We start from the raw sequence: 21,181 nt of genomic DNA, 5'->3' as shown, positions 1-21,181 counted from the left end.
ATGTTTGAAAATGACGATTTTCTTTCCTGTGAAGGCTCTAAGGCCCAGCAGCTTCTGCAAGGACTGCAGGCGAGTGATGAAAGCCAGCAACTCCAGGCGGTTATCGAAATGTGTCAGTTATTGGTCATGGGAAATGAAGAGACGCTGGGAGGGTTTCCCGTCAAGAGTGTCGTTCCTGCTTTGGTAAGAGACTTCCCCCCTCTTTCTACCTTAGTTGTTCTCTGGATGCTACCGTGAAAGCATTAGTGTCATCGTGAATTTTAAAATACGGTAGAACTAAGAGCGGATTGTGGCTTCATGCTTAGAGATCTCGTGACTGATTATAATAATGAATCAGTACATCTGCTAAACTACTTCTTTGTAAGTAGTTACCCATCTTTGATACGTAAATGACTGGTCTTCAATTGCCAGTTGTTTGTCCCATCGGGTAGGACCTAGACTTACTGCGCCAAAATTGACACGCTTTCTCTTTTAAACTGGTGATACATACGCAGTACTAAACGGCTCGCTTGTGGGCTGGCTTTGTGGGTCACAAAGGTTTCATGTTTGATAATTGTATGCAATGGCAGAGCATTCAAGCCAGAATACCACGTGAATCCTTCCAGGTTAGGTGTTATGTTAAGCAAAAATCAAAGAAACAAAACAAAAAAATCTTCTGGTGACTTTTCAACACGGTTGTGAGTTGATGTTTAAAATTTTATTAACATCTTAATCGCTTAAGCTTTTTAAAGGAAAACAACAGGAAGAGAAATTGCCGCTACTAAATATGTGCCCCTGAGTCTTAAATAGTGGCTTGGTAGTTTTCTGAGTTCAAGATGAGAACACTTGGCTATAATTGAAAATAAAAATTTAAGCCGACTAAAAGACTAACATAAACATCATGAACACACTCAGCATATTTTACCTTGGAAGTTAAAAATAAGTATCATGTTAAGTCTTGTTGACGGAAATTTGGTTGATATGGGATCGCCCCATTTGATCACATTATCAGATCGTGGGGGCAGTTGAATGAGCTCATTGAAACACAGGGTGACATGGTCTTTGTTTTGTCTGTTCTTGTTGGGTGGCTCCGCTCTGGCAGGGGTGATAAAGGATGGGCCGGTTTCTTTACCTTCTGCCACGCAGACCTCTGGGTAATGGACACTAGCATTTAAATATTACCAGTGCCATTCTGTTGAAGGCTGGAATGTTGATTTCTGAATGTGTAATGAAAGCAGTATTTATTTTTCTGTCTTTACATTTTGCCTCTGTTAATATTCACACTCACCCCACTCATTTCCCCGCTCGTTACAAAATAACCACAAAGAGCTAGGTTTATCTTATGTTACCTAAAATGCAGTTTTTATTAGTCGGATAAAGAGGCTATTAAATCTAGGCACAGATGTTGGCACATAATGTAATTTACTTAATTTCTTAGTTGTTGATTAGATTTGAGTGCTCAGTAGGCCTGCACAAGTCAGCTCTTGCTATTGATACTGACTGCTGTTAATGAATTGGCCAGATTTATCTTGTATCATAATTGAATATTGTGATTATATATCCATCCATCACCATTCACTTGTGTGACTGTAGTCATTTTTGGTGATGAGGAATCTATAGCAGTTTTTCCCAAACATGGTCTGTAAGGTTCATTCTACCTTAAGAATTGAAGAACTTGTTTCTTTTCTTGTTAACGTTAACAACCCCTTTCAGTTTACAGTGGATGTTTTAGACGACTGATTGTGGATGGTTGTGAGTGCCACTGAACCCCAAAATGGGGCATGTGTGTATGTGTTTGTGTGTGTGTTTTAACAAAAAGTTATCAGGTCCTTTAGTATGTGTGTATACCTTACCCAGCATAATTCAAAGCTGAGAAGGCACTCCTATGAAATGAATATTGTATTAGAACATCTCACGTCCATTATTAAATAATTTAATTGAAAAGGTACTTTATAGCTTAAATTCTACGCATTAAAATTTTTCCATTTAGAACTAGAAGACCGTGACAGATTGCTTCCCCAAATAGGAAATTTCTTTGGTAGCTTTAGCTGCTTCAGGAGGATGGACAATTTACATATATACATATATACTTCTGTATAGGGGTATTCCCACCTTTGAAAAACATGGCTGAAATTTGCTTAAGGACGTTTCCACAAGAGAAAGTAAATAAAATATTTAGATTCTCTCCTGTATTTGTAGAATAATTACATTAACTTGGGTTTTAATTAGTGCATAATTTGTTTCTGATGTGATCAATTTTGTGTTTAGATTCTATACTACTGTGCATATTACAGCTGAGTTAAATGGTGTTTGGTTCAACTTGTAGAGAAGCTTATTTACAAGAGATGAAGCATTGGCCTTGACTCTGTACTGACAGCTGTTCACAAACCAGTGCATTGTTTGTTTATGTATTAAGTATTTATTGATGCCTGGGATTCTGAAGGGGGGCTGGAGGTAACGAGAGTAGTTGGTTATAGGTGACAAGAAAGCTTTCTTTTTGACCTGGATCATGAAAGGGGATGATCATCTAGCAGAGTTCCGAAGTGAGCTCTATACTCTGTGAGTCATGCCATCCTTAATATAAATCATTTCTTGTGTGTGTGCTAGGTTTTATCTTGATGTTATTTTTGTATGATAAAAGTCTTGAACAATACTTTCCATTTCCGTTGACATAGAGGAAGAAACCGTTCTTCTAGGGCTTTCCTCTAAGAATATAGATAGCTTCTAACACTTTGTTATCTTTTTTAACAGATAACATTACTGCAGATGGAACATAATTTCGATATTGTAAGTATATGGTATATTTTGAATATCCCAAATTTAAATGTTGGGTTCTCATTGAGTAAAAGTGCCTTCTTGTTTTCCAGATGAACCATGCTTGTCGAGCCTTAACATACATGATGGAAGCACTTCCTCGATCATCTGCTGTTGTCGTAGATGCAATTCCCGTCTTCTTAGAAAAGGTAATCCTGCTTTTGCTCAGCTCGTTCGGTAGCAGGTGTAGGGGAATCCAGTCGAGGACTCTTGACTTCTAAATTCTAAAGTGGTACATCACATTGTAAGGCCACCTTAAAGGACATTTTTTTTAGTGTCTATTTTCTAGTCAAAGTATATTTTTTAGCCAAGATTCCAGAAAAATATTTTATGTTTAGCAGACCAGTAGTTTAAAGTTGATGCTAATAAAGCATTTCATAGAATCATTTCAGCTTTATAATTTTTAATGGAAGCAGTTTACCACATTACTATAAAATCTTTCAGAGAAGAACTTCAAGCACTTAATTAAAATAATCTCATTCTAGAAAATATCCCAATGAGGTTGATAGCTATTTATACCCTCATTTTACAGCTGAGAAGGCTGAGACAGACAAAGTGGCTTGTTCAAGGTCATAAAGTGAGTCAGTGGAGAAAGGAAATTTTTTCATGTGGCCTGTGGTAGGTTGTGTTTTTGGTCTGTTTTAAGGGCCTCTTTCTTTTTTAATGCATAATAAAATTTGCATTGTCTGATAACCTTGGAATAGGATATAAAGCGTAAAAGCTAACTTTTAAAATTTGTTACATAAAACCACCCATTTATTGTAAATCTGAAGATTTCAAGTCCTTTCATTGGGTTTAGCTTACTCTCTATGGAAAACCTATTTTTCTGTGTCCTAAAACAGAGCAAGGTAGTCGGAAGGAAACCATAGTTGACTGTATGTTATATAGCTTAAGCTCGTAAATCACTGGTTTTCTATGGTGGGTTTCATGTCAGAGGCAGTATACAGGTTGATGGAAATTAGAGAAAATAACTGTTTATTCGTGTAGAAGATAAGCGACTAGACAAGAGCTTGAATGATGGGCTTAAGTTACCTATTTTTATGTTCCCAGCTGCAGGTTATTCAGTGTATTGATGTGGCAGAGCAGGCCTTGACCGCCTTGGAGATGTTATCACGCAGACACAGTAAAGCCATTCTACAGGCGGTAGGTGTTGCCACCCAAGGACTGTATTTCGTTTCAAGGGGGATCTTAGATCCACATTTGTCCTAGCTCCTAGATTGCAATCTCTGTAAGGTACGCATGATGTTTCCAAAGTGATGTGTTAGACTTCTTAGTAGTTTTGTTTGTTTGTTTGTTTAGTTGCTGTTAGAGGGCATTTCTTCACTTGAATGGTTTCCTGTGTTTTAGGGTGGTTTGGCGGACTGCTTGCTGTATCTAGAGTTCTTCAGCATAAATGCCCAAAGAAATGCACTAGCGATCGCCGCCAATTGCTGCCAGAGTATCACGCCGGATGAATTTCATTTTGTGGCAGATTCCCTCCCGTTGCTCACCCAAAGGCTAACCCATCAGGTAAAACATGAATCTGTTTTGTGTGTCATAACATGTTTTTACTATGTCTTTTAAAATGCCACTTTCATCTAGGGCTTTCACTCTTCCAACTGGATAGATAAATTGGAAATACTCTGATCCATGTTTCTTTCCTCTGTGCTTTCCACTCACGTACCACATTAGGTTGTGTTATACGATTTGGTGGACTTACCCAAATGACCAGCATTTCATATGCTTGATGTCTTCAGGTATTTTGACTTTAAGGGATGGAATGGTTATTTCAGCAAACATTGAGTGTTTCTTGTGTGATAAAATCAGAGTTTCCTTTCGGAACGATCATCTCGCCTGTAAGGCATTGGGTTAGTCAGGAAAGACTAGGAAGTTATGGGCTCAGATCGGAGGTGAGAAGAGACTGTGTCCCAAATAGAAATGAACTGGAAAAAAAATGCAGACTGTGGCTGTCTGAGGTTGGGGAAGAGCAGGAGCCATTATTTGGGAGATGGAAGTGGTGGGCCTGGTGATGGAGGATGAGAAGCAGGAGACCCTGGTGTGGAGGACCATGAGTTAAGCTTCATTGTGGGGAAATCAAAAAAAAATTTTTTTAATGCAAATCAATTTTTTTTAAATTCTTTTTAATGTTTGTTTATTTTTGACAGAGAGAGAGAGAGAGACAGAGCATGAGCAGGGGAGGGACAGAGAGAGGGCGAGACACAGAATCTGAAGCAGGCTCCAGGCTCTGAGCTGTCAGCACAGAGCCCGACTAAGGGCACGAACCCACAGACCACGAGACCATGACCTGAGCCGAAGTCGGACGCTCAACTGACTGAGCCACCCAGGCGCCCCTGCAAACCAATTTTTTTAAAGTGTTGTTGCTAAAATGATTTTGGAAATGTGACTTTTAAGTCACCTTTACAAAATACGTTTAAAATCTTTTTGGGAAAATTAGGTAGAGAATATGCTAAATAAGGGCTTTATATAAGATAGATAAAATAATGAGTGAGTCACTCTGAGATGTTTTGCTTCTAAGATGATCAAGACACAAATCGGGCCATTCGTTGTTTCTTTAATGTTAAAACTTAGGCTGAGATGGCCTGTGCTTATCAGGGATAGAAGTATATTCTTGGGTTGGCTGTGATTTCAGTACCTTACTTTGGAAATAAAGTGTGAGAATCAGAGAAGTTTAATAGTTGGTCTCTGTTATTTGTAGCACTCTGTCTAGACTGAAGTACTGATGGTGAGGGCATAGGGCTTCTATAACACCAGAGTTATTCTTTTATAGAAGCAGGTCTGGTTTTCATATCTGAAGCCCCTTTATCGATAGGAAGAAAAAATAGCAGTATCAAAACACTTGTTTAGCTGCTAAGTTATTCTTCCCATTCTAATAAGGACATTTCATATGTTTTCTGAATGAGGCCACTGCACTAGTTTTTCTAGATTATTTTCATAGTGAATACAACAAATCTACACCTGGTTTCGCACATCATCAGTAAACCTCTGGTTCATGCTTGTATACTGAACTGTTTCCAACTTTTTAGTGTATATATGTTTTAAACCTTTCTATGGGGAATGCTTTTTTAGAGTGGTATCTTTATTATAATTTGTGTTTAGGTATTAAGTTAGCAGAAGCACAAAAGTTGTTCCTTCCTTTCTATATATTTTCTCTTATCTCTTGGGGCCTTAACGGAGGAGAGAAGCTCTCTCAGTGTGATTCTCTTTGCTTTGAAATCATGGTGTTACTGATTGTACCTTGCTTATTATAAAGGCTCATTGGGTTTTCAGAGCCCATCTAATTGGGCTGGCCTTGAAGAATTTGGGGATAGGAAGAAAATTAGGTAATAATATGAGATAGTTTTCTATTAACAAACTTTTTTCTTTTATTAAAAAAATAGGACAAAAAGTCGGTTGAAAGCACTTGCCTTTGTTTTGCACGTCTGGTGGACAACTTCCAACATGAGGAGGTGAGCATGTAGTCTTTGGTGGTATTTTTGTGAAAGGGTTAAATTGCTGAATCACAATATAATAGTATCTTTTTTCCTTCTGTTTGTGAAGAATTTACTCCAGCAGGTTGCCTCCAAAGATCTGCTTACAAATGTTCAACAGCTACTGGTAGTGACCCCACCAATTTTAAGTTCTGGGATGTTTATAATGGTGGTTCGCATGTTTTCTCTGATGTGTTCCAACTGTCCGACTTTAGCTGTTCAACTTATGAAGCAAAGTAAGTGCTACTTTATTATCCTGCTGTAGGCGAGAGAGGTGGTTGTTTTGTTTGTTTGTTTGTTTTTTTAAATGTTTATTAAGTAAAGTCAACATAAGCAAGTAGAAGAGCTTGCTAATAGCTCAGACACTGGGTAGTAAAGGAAGAAAAATGTTAACGTGACGCAGCAAATCCTTAGATTGCAAGTAACTCGTTCTGCGAGTGTTCTGCAAGATGAGCAAACATTTCTAACATTTTAACTTGATAAATGAGCGACGTCTTGCAGTACAAGTAGTTAGTACATGTCGCCGAACATCACGTGATAACAGCTAAGCCAACGGTTCTTGAAATTTGCTTTGATATTCAAGTGCTTTGGATTACAAGCATGTTTCTGGAACAAATTATGCTCACAAAGCAAGGTTTTGCTATATAATAAATTTGTGTGGGAACAACATAGTAGTGCTTCTTACATACAATTGTTTGGGTATGTAGTATATTAAAATTTTATCCTAGGTGATTCAAGGGCTAAAGGTGCAAGATCATTGCCTTCTCTACAATATCAATGATGTAGTGACGCTTCATTGGGAGAATTCTGAATCTTACGTTACCAGTAACTGCTTGTCTTCCGCTTCTAGGTGGTCCTTTCTGCCCCCATTAGAGTTTTTCCTTATCTGATTTCACAGTGCTTTACTCCCTCAAAAATTCGGAACTTCTTTACACAGTTGAATCTCTCATCTTTGCTGCTTTAGTATTTTCTAAACCTTTCTCAATCTTATCTATAAATATAGTTTCCCTGCACTGCTGTGTTGCTATTGCTTCTGTCTCAGAAACCTTCGATTCCCCAGGTTAATGTCAGAAGACAGTGGGCCTCAGAAAGCATCTGTATGTTGGGGTTATTGCTGGGAGAGTAGTGGTCACATTTGTATGGAGTGCGTATTATAGTGGGTAATTTCGTGCTTCTAATCTCTGAGGACATCACCGCGGTGATGGTATTCACTGACAAAATAGCCTTTGTTGTCACTGCCTCAGATATGTCACATAATACTATTTTGGGGGGGGGGTTCAGTTTTATATTTAGTCACATTTCTTGTGAGTTAGCACATTGGCCCAGGATTTTGCAGAGAAATAGTGTTGTTGAGGTGTTCTATTGAAAAGATTCCTCTTAATGCAGTGAATCACTCCCAAACCTGGTATTCCAGAGAAAACTGCACAGCTCGTGTCGTAACCAAAGTGAGAAGCTGAGGAAAGGTTTAGCTTTTTCTTTAATCATCACAGTGCATTTTGCTTGTTAAAATCCCTAGGAGCCCTTTGAATCTCCCCTCTTTCCTGAAGTTTGAGTGCAGCTTATTTCTTGTTACCATGTGGTGCACAGCATTTCCCTAAAACCAGTTTGGGAAGTTGTTCACTGACTTGTTTGCTTTACCATGTTGAATTTTTTTTCCTCATGATGAATATTTTCACCTTTTGCATACTCCATGAAATTTGCCACACATTTATCACGTGGACGCCACTAGACCTTCGTTTTCTTCGTTCAGCAGCAACACAAAGGAAAAATTTTGTCACCCTTTAATCTCTCAAGAAATCAGGAGTCCTTATAATGTAACATTGCCATGAATTCACATTTCTTAAGAAAGTTGGCAAAACTAGTTTTTCAAAAAACTTAAAATATTTTTTTTAATTTATATTTATTCTTGAGAGAGAGAGCTTTAAGCAGAGGAGGGGCAGAGAGACAGGGAGAGAGAGGATCCTAACTACGCTTTGCACTGTCACCACAGAGCCCGATGTGGGGGCTCAGATTCACAAACCGTGAGATCATGACCTGAGCTGAAATCAAGCGCTGGATGCTTAACCTGCTGAGCCACCCTGGCACCCCAAGAAATTTAGAATATTTCTAATCACTGTCAGTGAAATTTCTGTGGGGCAGCAATTTAACTATCCACACTCTGCCCCAATCAGTAGTGAATACTTTCTTTGATAACATTTTTATGAACTTACGTGACATAAAACATTTCAATGAAACGTTTACATTTTGCACAAGTATAGTATGGTATTTGCGGAAACAGCCACAACGAACAAAGACCTAGCTTTGTTACTTTTAGTTATTTGAATGACTAAACCCGTGTGGATAATGGGGGCTTCCTCATGTCACAGCGTCTGTACATCAGACTGGTTTTCATGCAGATCACTCTATAAACTGATGTCTTCTGAGAATGGAAACTTAGGGTAGAGGATATGTTAATGATCTTTGTATTAAGTTGGCATGCTTGTCTTGTAAGTAATTACTTCCTGATCACAGTATGGTAACATTCAGATGCTTGTAACATACAGGTTTTACCATGTTTGACCCCGGGTTTTCAGTATAAGACAAACACACGAATATACTTGAATTGGGGATTAAAATGTGCATTGAATGTGCCTTTGCACAAAGCGCTGTGTTCCTGAATGCAACACAAAATTAAAAAATTCCCCAAGTCTCTGGGGGTGGATTAGTGATTAAATGCACAGCTGGACTTGAGACTGAAGTCTTTTTTCTTTTTTTTTTTTTTTTGTTTGTTTTTGAGAGAAAGAGAGACAGAGCACAAGGCGGGGAGGGTCAGAGAGAGAGGGAGACACAGACTCTGAAGCAGGCTCCAGGCTCTGAGCTGTCGGCGCGGAGCCCGGCACGGGGCTCGAACCCCCACTGAGCTGAAGTTAGCCGCTTAACTGACTGAGCCACCCAGGCACCGCTAGACTGAAGTCTTTAGAAAGAAATTGTTAAAATCTTCATAAATTTCTTTTTAAGTTTTCATTATAACTCATTTGGACTTGTAATTTCTGTAGTAATTGTTTTGTAAGAAAATAATTCATTTTACTTTTTTCATGTATAGTTGACTTTAAGAAAATAATTCTGATTGCCCCCCCCCCCCCCCCCCGGGAATGATTACCTATTACATTAACTTTCATGAGCTTTTGGTTTCTGTTGTTGGTTTTACAGATATTGCAGAAACACTTCACTTCCTCCTGTGCGGTGCCTCTAATGGAAGTTGTCAGGAGCAGATTGATCTTGTTCCACGAAGCCCTCAAGAACTGTACGAGCTGACGTCTCTGATTTGGTAAGGATCGGGCCAGTAGTAACTGTGGTTTATAGGTGGGTGTTTCACTTTAGAGGTCTGTCATTTCATAGTTCAGGAAGCTACTTAATAAAATAATTGCACCTCTGTTTTCAGCGAACTTATGCCATGTTTACCAAAAGAAGGCATTTTTGCAGTTGATACCATGCTGAAGAAGGGAAATGCGCAGAACACGGATGGTGCGATATGGCAGTGGCGTGACGACCGTGGCCTTTGGCATCCCTATAACAGGATTGACAGCCGGATCATTGAGGTAGTAGTTTCATCGTACCGTTTAAAGATGTTTATTTTGGTGGAGAGCGGGTGTAGGGATGGAGTGGGGAGGTGGATGTGTGTACTTCAGTGTGCTCGCTTTTGAATTAACCCAAGATTCTCTCATTTTGTCTCCTGAGAACAAGGTCCTCATTTCTGTTCAGGTCAGAAAACATGATGTTCTAGTCCTGCTTCTGCTGCTAACTACCTGATTGACTTGGAGCAAGTAATTTAAGTTCTTTGTTCCATAGTTTCCTCATCTCTGAAAGGAAACATTGGAGGAGTTAGGCCAAATGTTTCAAAGTCCCTACTGTCTCCTACCCAGAAGAAAACCTCCCATAAGCAAAGATTTGCATACAAATCGCTGTTTCTCAGCACTTACTAAAGAGTGAAAACATGGAAACAACTTACATATCAAAGTCTAGGTGAAATGGTTAAGTAGGTTTTGATACATACTAGCCTCATATGTAATCCATTGGGATAAATTTTAAGTGACATAAAATGGGATATGATAAATGACCACGTAATAATCAAATTTTGTGGCTCTTTGGGGAGCTCAGCAAAATAATAGAAAAAGGAATAATACAAAGGAGAGAGGTGCACCAAAAATATTTAGTGTTTTCCTGTGAAGATTTTTTGTGTGATTTTATTCTTTTCATTACTTCCATGTTAAGTATGCATTGAATATTTCAAAAAATTTTCAGGTCCGGAAAATCGCCCTGTGTAAGAACTGTTGGTCACAGCATTAATTGGGGTACCATGCATCATTTACTAATACTTTCAGTGTGTGAGATACCTTTAAGTCATACTATCTTTCCCAATTTTGACCTGTGATGTTTGAATCTTTATAGAGCATCACTCTTGAAGAGACATTCTTTAAAGATGTCTACTACCTGTTAGTTTTTAAAAACAAATTTTTGAAAACCAACTTTGAAACCACTGTTACCAAATCAGAAGTTCTTCTGAAAACATCCAAGTTTTGAGTCAGCTTTTAGGTGTGATGGGTCCACTGTGTGTTCTCTTAGTGTGTAAGCAGGCCATGGTCTAACGTGGTCAGTGCTAAGCCGCCTTCTTTTAGCATTTTCTTATTAATTGCATTTTCCCTGTTTGCTTACTCTCTTATACTTCCCTGGAGGCCTGTCTTCCACTCAGCCTAGGAATTCCATACATCGGACTGTTACAAAAATGAATATTCTGTCACTTCTTTTGGCTGTCTTGTGTCAAGCACATAGTGTCAAAGCGTGTCATTTTCTTTTCGGACAGTGCCTGCATGCACAGCCTAAGCATTGCTCACTCAGGTCCAGTTGTGTCCCTTTCAATCTTAGAGCATGATGTAAATGGAAAGCCTTTTGATCTAAGGGTAATTTTATAGGAGCATATTGTTTAAAGAAGATTTTGGTGGGCTGCTAAGAATCCATGATGTAAATAACATTTTAACCTAAAAATTAGGTACTAAGATTTTATGGATAACGATTTTTTTTTTCTATCAGCAATGTCTTAAAAGCTTCCTTAATACAAATGGTGTCATCTTCATGTCACTGATTCTCCATGACTGGATCTTTCATCAGGAATTTATCTGTATTTATTTATGACTCCAGGGGCCTTAAAGGGCCTGTGGTGTATATTTGTGTTTAATTAAAAATGATTTATTGAATAAATGAGTGTTGTCACATCCACACTATTAAATTTTCCATATTCTTTGACTTCACCATCTGAAACCTGATCAAATAAATCTGTAAGTTAGCGTTTATGAAGGTTCCCCACTGTGTCTTAAGTTAATAAATTTCTCCATGTTTATATTCAAGGTTTCTCTCTCTTTGCTCTCAGGCAGCCCATCAGGTCGGTGAGGATGAGATAAGCTTGTCCACTCTGGGACGAGTTTATACTATTGATTTTAATTCTATGCAGCAAATCAATGAGGACACGGGAACAGCACGTGCCATTCAGAGAAAACCTAACCCCTTAGCCAATACTAACACTAGTAAGTACCTTTCGAGTTAATAGTAGTACGATACTGTCATGTGAATAATATTTGCGGTGATTGTTTCATTGAGTGTCTTTATTAAGCTGAAGACTGCTGCATAGGAGTAATTAATTTCTTGTTGTTTCTATCGTGTTTTAATTGATGAATAAGCCAGGATTGCCGAAATGGTATCCTCCGCATTATTTTTCTGTGTGGTTTGCTGTGTTCCGGAATTCCAGCGAGAATTGGCCCATGCAGTTTTTTTTATCTGATCCTGTTCTCCCTCTTTTACCTCTAGATCCACTTGCACCTGTCAGATTAGTTTTTCCAACCTTATAGATTATACTTTCCCGTGAACGTTCTCTTAACTAATGACCAATAGATGATTTGACTGTTTTTTCAGGTTTCTGACATTTATCTTTGTCCTTGGGGATACATACCGTCTATTGCTTTTGCAGCTCTAGTTTAGAATGCAGGGGTCAGCAGACTTTTTCTGGAAAGGGCCAGATAGTAAATATTTAACCTTTTGGACAGCACGGTCCCTGTACTCAACACTGCTGTTGTGACTCCAAAGCCGCCATATACAATATGTAAACAAACGCACGTGGTTATGTTCTGGTAAGATTTGCTGTACAAAAATAGGTGCTGGGCCACATTGGGCCTTTGGACCAGACTTTGCCAGCCCCTCATCTAGAGCTTACTTTTCATCAGTTTCCTTTCCCCTGTACTTTATTCCCCCTAAGGAAAGCAACAGATCATCTTGTGTTTCCGTAGCTTCTAGTCACGTACCCTCTGTCCATTACTTGAACTCTGTTTCTTACCAGTGGTTTAGGTGGCTAACACTGAACATCGTTAGTGTTTTGTTAAGTATATATTATTAAAATAAGAGGTACAGTGTGCTGGTGGCTTGTTCTTTCGAGCTGGCTACATTTTGTCTAAACGCTGCTGGTGGCATCTTTGTAGACCCTAGTCAGTCATATTAGATAAGTTGACTTGTTACATGACCAAATTTTTAAAATAACATTTCAGGTAATCACGGCAGCTTGCGTGCTTTATGTTGTTTACTTCCTTGTGTTTCTGAGGTCTGTCACTTCAGGATTGTCCGTTTTTTTACAACAGGCGGATATTCCGAGTTAAAGAAGGATGATGCTCGAGCACAGCTTATGAAAGAGGATCCGGAACTGGCTAAGGCTTTCATTAAGACGTTATTCGGTGTCCTTTATGAAGTGTATAGTTCCTCGGCAGGACCTGCGGTCAGACATAAGTGCCTTAGAGCAATTCTTAGGATAATTTATTTTGCGGATGCTGAACTTCTGAAGGATGTCCTGAAAAATCATGCTGTTTCAAGGTGTGTTCATGAAAATAGTGAAGACTTTTTAGAAATTCAAGTCTCTGCAAGTAATTTCAGAAACCTTAAAAGTGACAACATAGAAAAAATATGCACAGAACAGTTTATTTGTAGTATCTGGAGCCCCTTGTCTCTTTACATGCATACACACCTTTGAGAAGGACTAAAACAAATGCAAAAGTTGAGCGTTTAAGAAAAACTTGTCGTTGTAATGGACTGTTTTCATAATTAAAATGTTTTGCTCTCAGAGTTAAAGTAGTATGGCCCAAAATAATTCTCACATTCAGACAGATGTTTTATATATGAATGCTTTCTTTTTTTAGTCACATTGCTTCCATGCTGTCAAGCCAAGACCTGAAGATAGTAGTCGGAGCACTTCAGATGGCAGAGATCTTAATGCAGAAGTTACCTGATATTTTTAGTGTTTACTTCAGAAGAGAAGGTAATGTCCTCCATACTCATTCATTAATGGCTAGTCTTTTCGTTTACGTAGTATTGCAGTAGCATGTATAGTTCTAATTCCGAACAACCTCTTAGGTGAGAAGTCTCCATCCTTACAGCTCACATACATACAGGGTGTGTCCTTTGTAAAATCTGTCGATACAAGTTGTGTGAGATTCACAGTCTGTTGATAAACAGTAAGTTGTAATGATTTGAATGTTTATGGCCCAGAAGTAATCATTAACATTTCCTTTCATGTAGATAATGTGCAGCTCCCATAAAGACGCCTCGAGAAAGTCAGAGGCCACTTTCTTTCCCAGTGAATCCCATTAGTAGATCAGAACAGTTGTAAGAGGGATTATTATTTGCTTTGTTGTGTGCCTAGTGGAATATTTTTAGGCTTCATTTATTTATGTACTGAAATCTTTAGTATGCAACTGGTCTGGTCCCCTGATTTGAGGAATCTGAATGTGGAAATCAGCCTAGGAGAGATGGTACTTGTCTGTTCTCTTTTTGAAGACCTCAAAGACTGTTGTTGCTCATTCAGGTGTTTTCTCCTTTTCAAGCATTCCAAGATATTAAAAGAAGTTCTTTCTCATAAACAGGTCTCTGTAATTCTTTTGGTCTTTTAGAGATAACTTTGGTGTTGCGAGCACACAGGAGATCATGGTGTTTTTATACTGAATTAATCCTTAGCTTCATCTTCCATCTTACCAACAATTCTAGTTCTTTCTGCAAATGATCTGTTTTCCCTTCTTTCATCACCTGATGCTGGCTCTGTATCTCTTCACATCTTGAGAATGCTGTAGTCCTGTTAGCGTAAGAGTATTAAATAGGAAGAGGCTTTCACCATTTTTTACTAGTTTTGCTTAAAAAAACAGTCAAAAAAAAAATTCCAGTGCTACATATTTATTTGAAGTGGAAAGCAAACTCCATAACTGTGGTTTACAAATGGGGTGCCTGTATGAATAGATGTTTCTGTGCTCACATAAACATTTGGTATGTGTTTTTTTTAGCCTTGGATTATCTTATAATTTGTTTTGTATCTTGGTTTTGGTGTTAGCCTTTAGTTCTACCTTTCGGATATATTCCGCCCTCTGATTTGGAAGTCTTATGAGAGTGTGTCTTTTTCTCAAAGTGATTTTTTTTTTTCTTTTTACATGTATAAGAACACTATGCCATCAAATTGAATTTTCCACCCCCCAGATAGTCATATAGTGTATACATTATGAAGTTTGGGGGGGGGGGGGTGTGCTTGATTAGTTTAGCTACTTTGCATCTGGCATTTGTTCTGTCCAGTTCCACCTGTCATTTTTTTCCTGAGGACTTGCCTTCTAGAATCTGTGTTAGATCCTCCTGCTGTGTGTTCCGTCAGCACTGTATTTTCTCTCTGAGGAGGAGTTTACTCTATTTGCAATTTCTTATAAAAATTATTTTTTCTCCCCAGTAAGTGCCCTAAGTCCATTTGTCTCACCAATGGTCATATTCTTAGTACCTTGCACACAGTCTGGCATATGATTGCTGCAAACAGTATTTGTGGAGTCAACGCCTGAAGTTTGAGATCATTCAGACATCTTGCGGTCTTGTGAGGTTTTTTTGTTTGCTTTAAGAATCTGATGGAAAACTCTGGACTCTATCCCGGAAAAAACGTGAATGTGTGAACATGCGCTCATATACTCAGACATACACCTTTGCATACAGTTAATAGTTCGTGGCACTCCCCTCCGCCCCACCTACATTCTCCTGTGATTCTAGCCCAGATATGGACCCCTGCCTTCATGAGTTACAGTTCGGCTCTCCTTGTACACCTCCAAGGATGTGAAAATCCCCATCCTTGGGTTGCTGGTGTTCTCTCTTTTGGCAGCAGCGTCACAGTTACTTTCGTCTCATTGTAGCATTTGAAGCTGGTTAATAATCGTAGCAGGTCTTTCTTTACTTGTGGCGATCGAACCACAGGTGCGCTACTGTGTTTTTGTAGTTGATTGTTTTTATAACAAAAAAATTTTATTTTGAATTTTCATTAGGTATTTATGTGTGACCCTATTAAAACTTCCTGTTACCAGGTTTTGAATATTAGATGATGTTCAAAATAATTATCTTTCAATATCAATATCAATATCTTTCTTCAATGTTGAATTTGCCTACGACTCTTTCGAATGGGTCAAGTTGAAAACCCTGGCACCTAAGGGCCTCCACCCCCACTCCTACCCCCCCAATTCGCTGGATACTTTTGATTCATTCCCTGTTTAGCATTTAGGGATTTTGTAATCGTGGGAGGTGGTTCTAATTAAAACTGACTCTTTTAAATCTGTTACTGTATAGGTGTAATGCATCAAGTAAAACACTTAGCAGAATCAGAGTCTTTGTTGACAAGTCCACCAAAGGCATGTACGAATGGGTCAGGATCCTTGGGGTCCACGACGTCAGTCAGCAGTGGAACAGCCACGGCTGCCACTAATGCTGCGGCTGACGTGGGATCCCCCAGCTTGCAGCACAGCAGAGATGATTCTTTAGATCTGAGCCCTCAAGGGTAAGTCAGAGTTCTGTGGTGGTTTTTATGCTCTTTGCCTTTAACTGTCTCCTGGTACCTGAGATTCCCATAGGGAATAAAATGGTAAAATATTCGAGAGTACACCTTGTATTTTCCCGTCTGTATCTTCTTAGACCTTTAATGGGAATGGGTGGGAAGAAACTGAACATGTATTACAAAGCCGTGTTTAGGAACCACAAGAGATACTAGGTATTTCCAGGGACAGTGAAGGCAGCTGAGGCTCAGAGAAGTTAATGATGTGCCAAAGTCACACACTGATTTTTACAGATGTAGGATTTGAGCCCTCATTTCTAATTCCCTGATCTTGCGAATATTTACTGCATTGTAGCATACATTCCAGGTTTGAGACATCCAAGTAGTGACATATGAAAAATATTAAAAATTAGAATTTTTAGAACGTACAGGAAAAAACCTGACTTCCCATTTATCTTCCATTGGCAAATGAGGACTTTGCTCTTAATAAAGGAAAATGGGAGTTCTTAAGTGTGTCTGCTTCCACCTCTTTATCTGTTTTTAATCCCCTTGTTGTACTGTGCTACTGAGAACATCGCCACCAAACCCTCATATTAGCTTTCATTTTGTTGGGTTAAAACAAATTATACTCTAAAGTGTTTTTGTTTCTTTGACATCAGAAACTTAATATGGCTGTAAGAATGGTGCATGATCAACCAGACTCGGTTCTGGAATTCAGAGTGTACTCCGTGTAATATTCCTTTTTACTCCTTTTAAGTTGTAATGTGGATCTGGGTGAAACATATAGTCAATAAGTGAGGTCCAAAAATTGAACCTCTGTGAACTGCAAGGTAGCATTGTTCTAAGAAGCTGGCCAGCTGAGGATCCAGCTCCTTTTGGTGCCACCTGGTGGCAGTTATCCACTCTAGCTTAAGTATGAATTTTGGCATTTGGACTTGGGCTACCCGCTGGGACTTCTGACACAGTGGCTGTTATTTTAGGAAACTTCTAGGTTTGGGTGGTGCCTGTGTCATGGATCCAGCCCTGTGAGATTGGGCCTGAACAATACTGGAGACCCTCCACCTTCTCTGTTCTCCGGTTGGATTTGTCCGCCTGCCTCTCTTCTTCCTTCCTTTCCAGCCCCATCCCTTCCCCCTGGCTGCTGTAGTAACTTCCGCTACCGCAGGCATGGTGCCCTAGACAGCAGGCGCTTGGTGAGATGTGATGCAGCTCAGAGAAAGACGCTGTTTCTGAGCCACTGAAGGATTAGACTTGATTATAGTCTAATAATTGAAAATTCTAAAGAAACAAAACCAAAACAAAACAGAAAGCACCTTTTGGAGTTTTAAGTGGTTCCATTTCTTTTTAATATGGTTTCTAATGAAAAGTTCATATAAATTTGTAAAGGGGGAATTTTTTACCCATACATACCTGGACGTTCACTCATTTTGCTTCTCAAGCATAAACACATTACTGTTGTTGTTGTTTTTGTTTTTTTTTTTAATGTTTATTTTTGAGAGAGAGAGAGAGACAGAGCATGAGCAAGGGAGGTACAGAGATAGAGGGAGACACAGAATCAGAAGCAGGCTCAAGACTCTGAGCTGTCAACACAGAGCCCGATGCAGGGGTCGAACCCATAAGCTGTGAGATCATGACCTAAGCCAAAGTTGGACGCTTAACCAACTGATCACCCAGGCTCCCCAAACACATTAGTGTTTTTAATAGACATCAGATATTGGAAGAACTTTAAAACTTTTTCAAATTTTTCTAATTTTATTGTGGGTCACAGACCAACTGAACCAGAACATTTTTCCCATATTATCTATCTTACATGGTTTTGTTATTCTAAGAATCATTTGATAATTTCGAACTATTTCTACTGTTAGGAATAGTGAAAATAAGACAGGCTACGTATGTTCTATTTCAGGTATTCTAATTCAGAATAGGTTATTCATACTATGATTTGATCTGTTTATAGGTAATTTTGAGGTTTTTTTTTTTAATCCCTAAACTATTTATAAATGAATTCATTTAGGATGTTATGGCAGTTGTATACCGTGAAATTACTTTGGGCAGTGTCAGGAAAGCATTTTGATAATATTAACACTCAATGTCATGAGTGTTACTTCTTGTCATTTAGGTTAGGGAAGAAATACGGTAATCAGATTTAACATTCTATTTCTAGTTTGATAGCGTAGGTCTTTTTAAATTTTTATTTTTGCATTGTAAATTTGTTTTATGTACTTTTCTGTACGTGTACAACATTTTATAGTAAGAGTTTACCACAGGATTATTCAAATAGTCTATTTGGTTTTACTTAGATCATGACTGGAGCAGAGTCTGCATTAAATAGGTAATCACTGAATGAAAAATACCGCTATGGCAGTATTTTACAGCTCCTTGTTTCTGCCATTTTAGCTTGCTTTTCAGTGAGTGATAATAAATCGTGGTAATTGCTAAACTTCTCCCATATTTTCTCATGTGATAGTCGATTAAGCGATGTTCTAAAGAGAAAGCGACTGCCAAAACGAGGGCCGAGAAGGCCAAAGTATTCACCTCCAAGAGATGATGACAAAGTAGACAATCAAGGTAATTCCTTTGGTGACACTGTGGGGGTGGAAGGCAGAGGGAAAGATGGTACCAGTTAGAGACACGAATCTCACGAAAGCTGCTGATAGCTTTGAAGTACACCTGAGTTTACTCCGTGTTCTAAGTTGTTTCAGCTAATTCATCTCATAAGAACAGGAATGTTAAATTTCAGTTGGTTTTCATCAGTTACGCTAAAGTGGTTTAACCATTATTCCCTTTTCTTCTCATAGCTAAAAGCCCCACCACTACTCAGTCACCTAAATCTTCTTTCCTGGCAAGCTTGAATCCAAAAACGTGGGGAAGGTTAAGCGCACAGTCCAACAGCAACAACATTGAACCAGCACGAACCGCGGGAGTCAGTGGTCTTGCCAGGGCTGCCTCAAAGGACACCATCTCCAATAATAGGTGAAGTGGGGGAATCATCTATTGCTTTTGTGCTTGGGATTAGCAAAACTGAGCATTATTTCAGTCAGCACGTGTATTGTATGGAGATGAAACATGGACACAGACCTTTAATTTATGCTCAGTAGTGGTATTGCTCAAAGATGAAATAGATTTCTCAGTTCTTGAACTCCGTGCCTGGCTTTGTCCTGAATTTCAATCTTACATCTTAAAACATGTTTCAACATTTCTCGTTGGGAGTTGTAGACGTTCAAAACCAAATAAATTCTCCCTGTGGAACCTGTTCCTCCGTTTTATTCTAGACAAGTAAAAGCTGGCATTTTCTGCATGCACACACAGACACGCACACACACTCACCTGCGTCTCAGATCCCCTTCCTCTACCCTTTACGTTAGGACTTAAAGATCTTAGAGTAGAGGTCGGTTGGTTGGTCTTAAGAAATTTAGAACTGTATCAGCTAAACTGTTTCACACACCAATTTGTGGCTATTAACAATTATTTCTTAAAAACCCTCTAGAGTTGTTCTTTTGACTCTGGATGTAGCACGCCAACATGGATTATTTCCTCTGCAACCAAGAAATTTTTAAAAATCAGATTCCACTGGCAAAGAAACAGGCTCTTTTTGTTTGGTTGATTGGTTGCGTTGGTTATTGTTTTTCTCAATTTCATTTAATAATAATTAAGCACGTGTATTTCTAAAGCCATCAGAATTTGTAATTTAAGCAGTGAGGTTTCAGTTAATTGTACATCTAACAGGTGCATGTTTCTGGTCTATAGTTCTTTACCTCACCTCTCCAAGGAACACAAATAAAGGACAAAGCAAGTGTGTCTGTACCCAATGAAACAGTCATGTCAAGTTGTTATCAGGCGAATAATTAGGAAGGAAACTATTAATGTGGTAGAGTTCCAGGGAGTTAGAACTTTTTGTATATGTTTCATGTAATGACCTGAAATATATTTTAAGTACCTGTGCATTTCTCTAGTACACCTTAACCCATTTTCAAAATGACACTTAAATTTGGTTAATATGGAATCTGAGTTCATGAATCTATAAGCATAGGCCCAAAAGGGTTTTTTAAAAACGTAGCAGCAATTTGCCTTTGGGTAGTTACAGTGGAAATCCTTTTTGTACACTGAGACTAAATTTAATATCTTGTTTTTCCTTTGTGCAGAGAAAAAATTAAAGGTTGGATTAAGGAACAAGCGCATAAATTTGTAGAACGTTACTTCAGTTCTGAGAACATGGATGGAAGCAACCCTGCACTGAATGTCCTTCAGAGACTTTGTGCTGCGACCGAACAACTCAACCTCCAGGTACCGCGTTGGGTGCACCTTGCTGGTCCTTCACAGTCTCTTTTGGCATCTCTTCTGTCTTCCTGTTCCTCCCTTGATGACTCTCTGGCTTTCCACGGATTTGCTGTCCTAGATCAACTTTTTAGCTAGACGTGTACCTCTAGCACTGACGTTTCTGTAACGAGTACCTTGACTTTCGTGCTTCATCATTTTATCATTAACGGTACTGGGAAATCTCTTCCTTGACTTTGTTCTCTTCACAACTCGTATTTCTTGACAAAAGAAGAGACTCGAGAAATGTCCCTTGAGTATATCTCCTCAACTCTGGGTATTAGAGTGGATGGGACCCTCCCTAACCTAACTGGGTCTCATAGTAGTTGAAGAGGGAGGTTGAATAAACTGTTTAAATTTCGTCTGATTCTTAGCCTTTTTACATTTTTTTGTGCACCCTGAGCAATTTGAGTAGTACATGTTTTGCAAGAAATTGTCCATTTCATCTAGGTTTTAAAAGTATTAATTTAAAGCCATACTTCATATTCTGTTTTCATCTTTTCCTTCTGGTGTTCTCTTTACCCCTCAATTTATATTCTCGTTGTTTGTCTTTATTTATTTTGTTTGTTTTACATCGGTTGGGTGTGAGACTTTTCTATGTTAGTAGTGTGGATGCCGGTTAAGATCGTATTTTCCAAGGATCTACCAAGAATGCATCACTTCCCCTGCCTTCTTTTTTAAAGGTGTTGAGAATGTATTCTGTTCCTTTGGGGGAAGTGTAAATTGTGCATTTAGTAAGGACTGTTTAAATCAA

General features: G+C 38.7%; 1 protein-coding gene across 19 annotated transcripts in view; it reads left to right on the top strand.

The window, feature by feature from the left end:
• Positions 1-21,181, top strand: part of TRIP12 (thyroid hormone receptor interactor 12) — a 138,848-nt gene that overhangs the window by 90,410 nt on the left and 27,257 nt on the right. For 9 of the 19 annotated variants that reach the window (XM_027048439.2, XM_027048433.2, XM_053215914.1 and 6 more), the window contains 16 exons: positions 35-183; positions 2,731-2,766; positions 2,847-2,942; positions 3,844-3,936; positions 4,141-4,302; positions 6,171-6,239; positions 6,331-6,496; positions 9,450-9,567; positions 9,682-9,841; positions 11,665-11,818; positions 12,920-13,148; positions 13,472-13,590; positions 15,912-16,119; positions 18,581-18,681; positions 18,912-19,086; positions 20,256-20,397. In XM_027048439.2, coding sequence (XP_026904240.1) covers positions 35-183; positions 2,731-2,766; positions 2,847-2,942; positions 3,844-3,936; positions 4,141-4,302; positions 6,171-6,239; positions 6,331-6,496; positions 9,450-9,567; positions 9,682-9,841; positions 11,665-11,818; positions 12,920-13,148; positions 13,472-13,590; positions 15,912-16,119; positions 18,581-18,681; positions 18,912-19,086; positions 20,256-20,397 — 2,177 coding nt within the window. The remainder of the gene's footprint in view (positions 1-34; positions 184-2,730; positions 2,767-2,846; positions 2,943-3,843; positions 3,937-4,140; positions 4,303-6,170; positions 6,240-6,330; positions 6,497-9,449; positions 9,568-9,681; positions 9,842-11,664; positions 11,819-12,919; positions 13,149-13,471; positions 13,591-15,911; positions 16,120-18,580; positions 18,682-18,911; positions 19,087-20,255; positions 20,398-21,181) is intronic. The other 10 variants (XM_053215917.1, XM_053215916.1, XM_053215915.1 and 7 more) reach the window with 3 other exon arrangements.

Source organism: Acinonyx jubatus, chromosome C1 (assembly GCF_027475565.1).
Source record: "Acinonyx jubatus isolate Ajub_Pintada_27869175 chromosome C1, VMU_Ajub_asm_v1.0, whole genome shotgun sequence".
NCBI classification, from domain to species: Eukaryota; Metazoa; Chordata; class Mammalia; order Carnivora; family Felidae; genus Acinonyx; species Acinonyx jubatus.
Note: the sequence above shows the minus strand (reverse complement) of the source record. Positions and strands in the feature narration are given on the sequence as shown.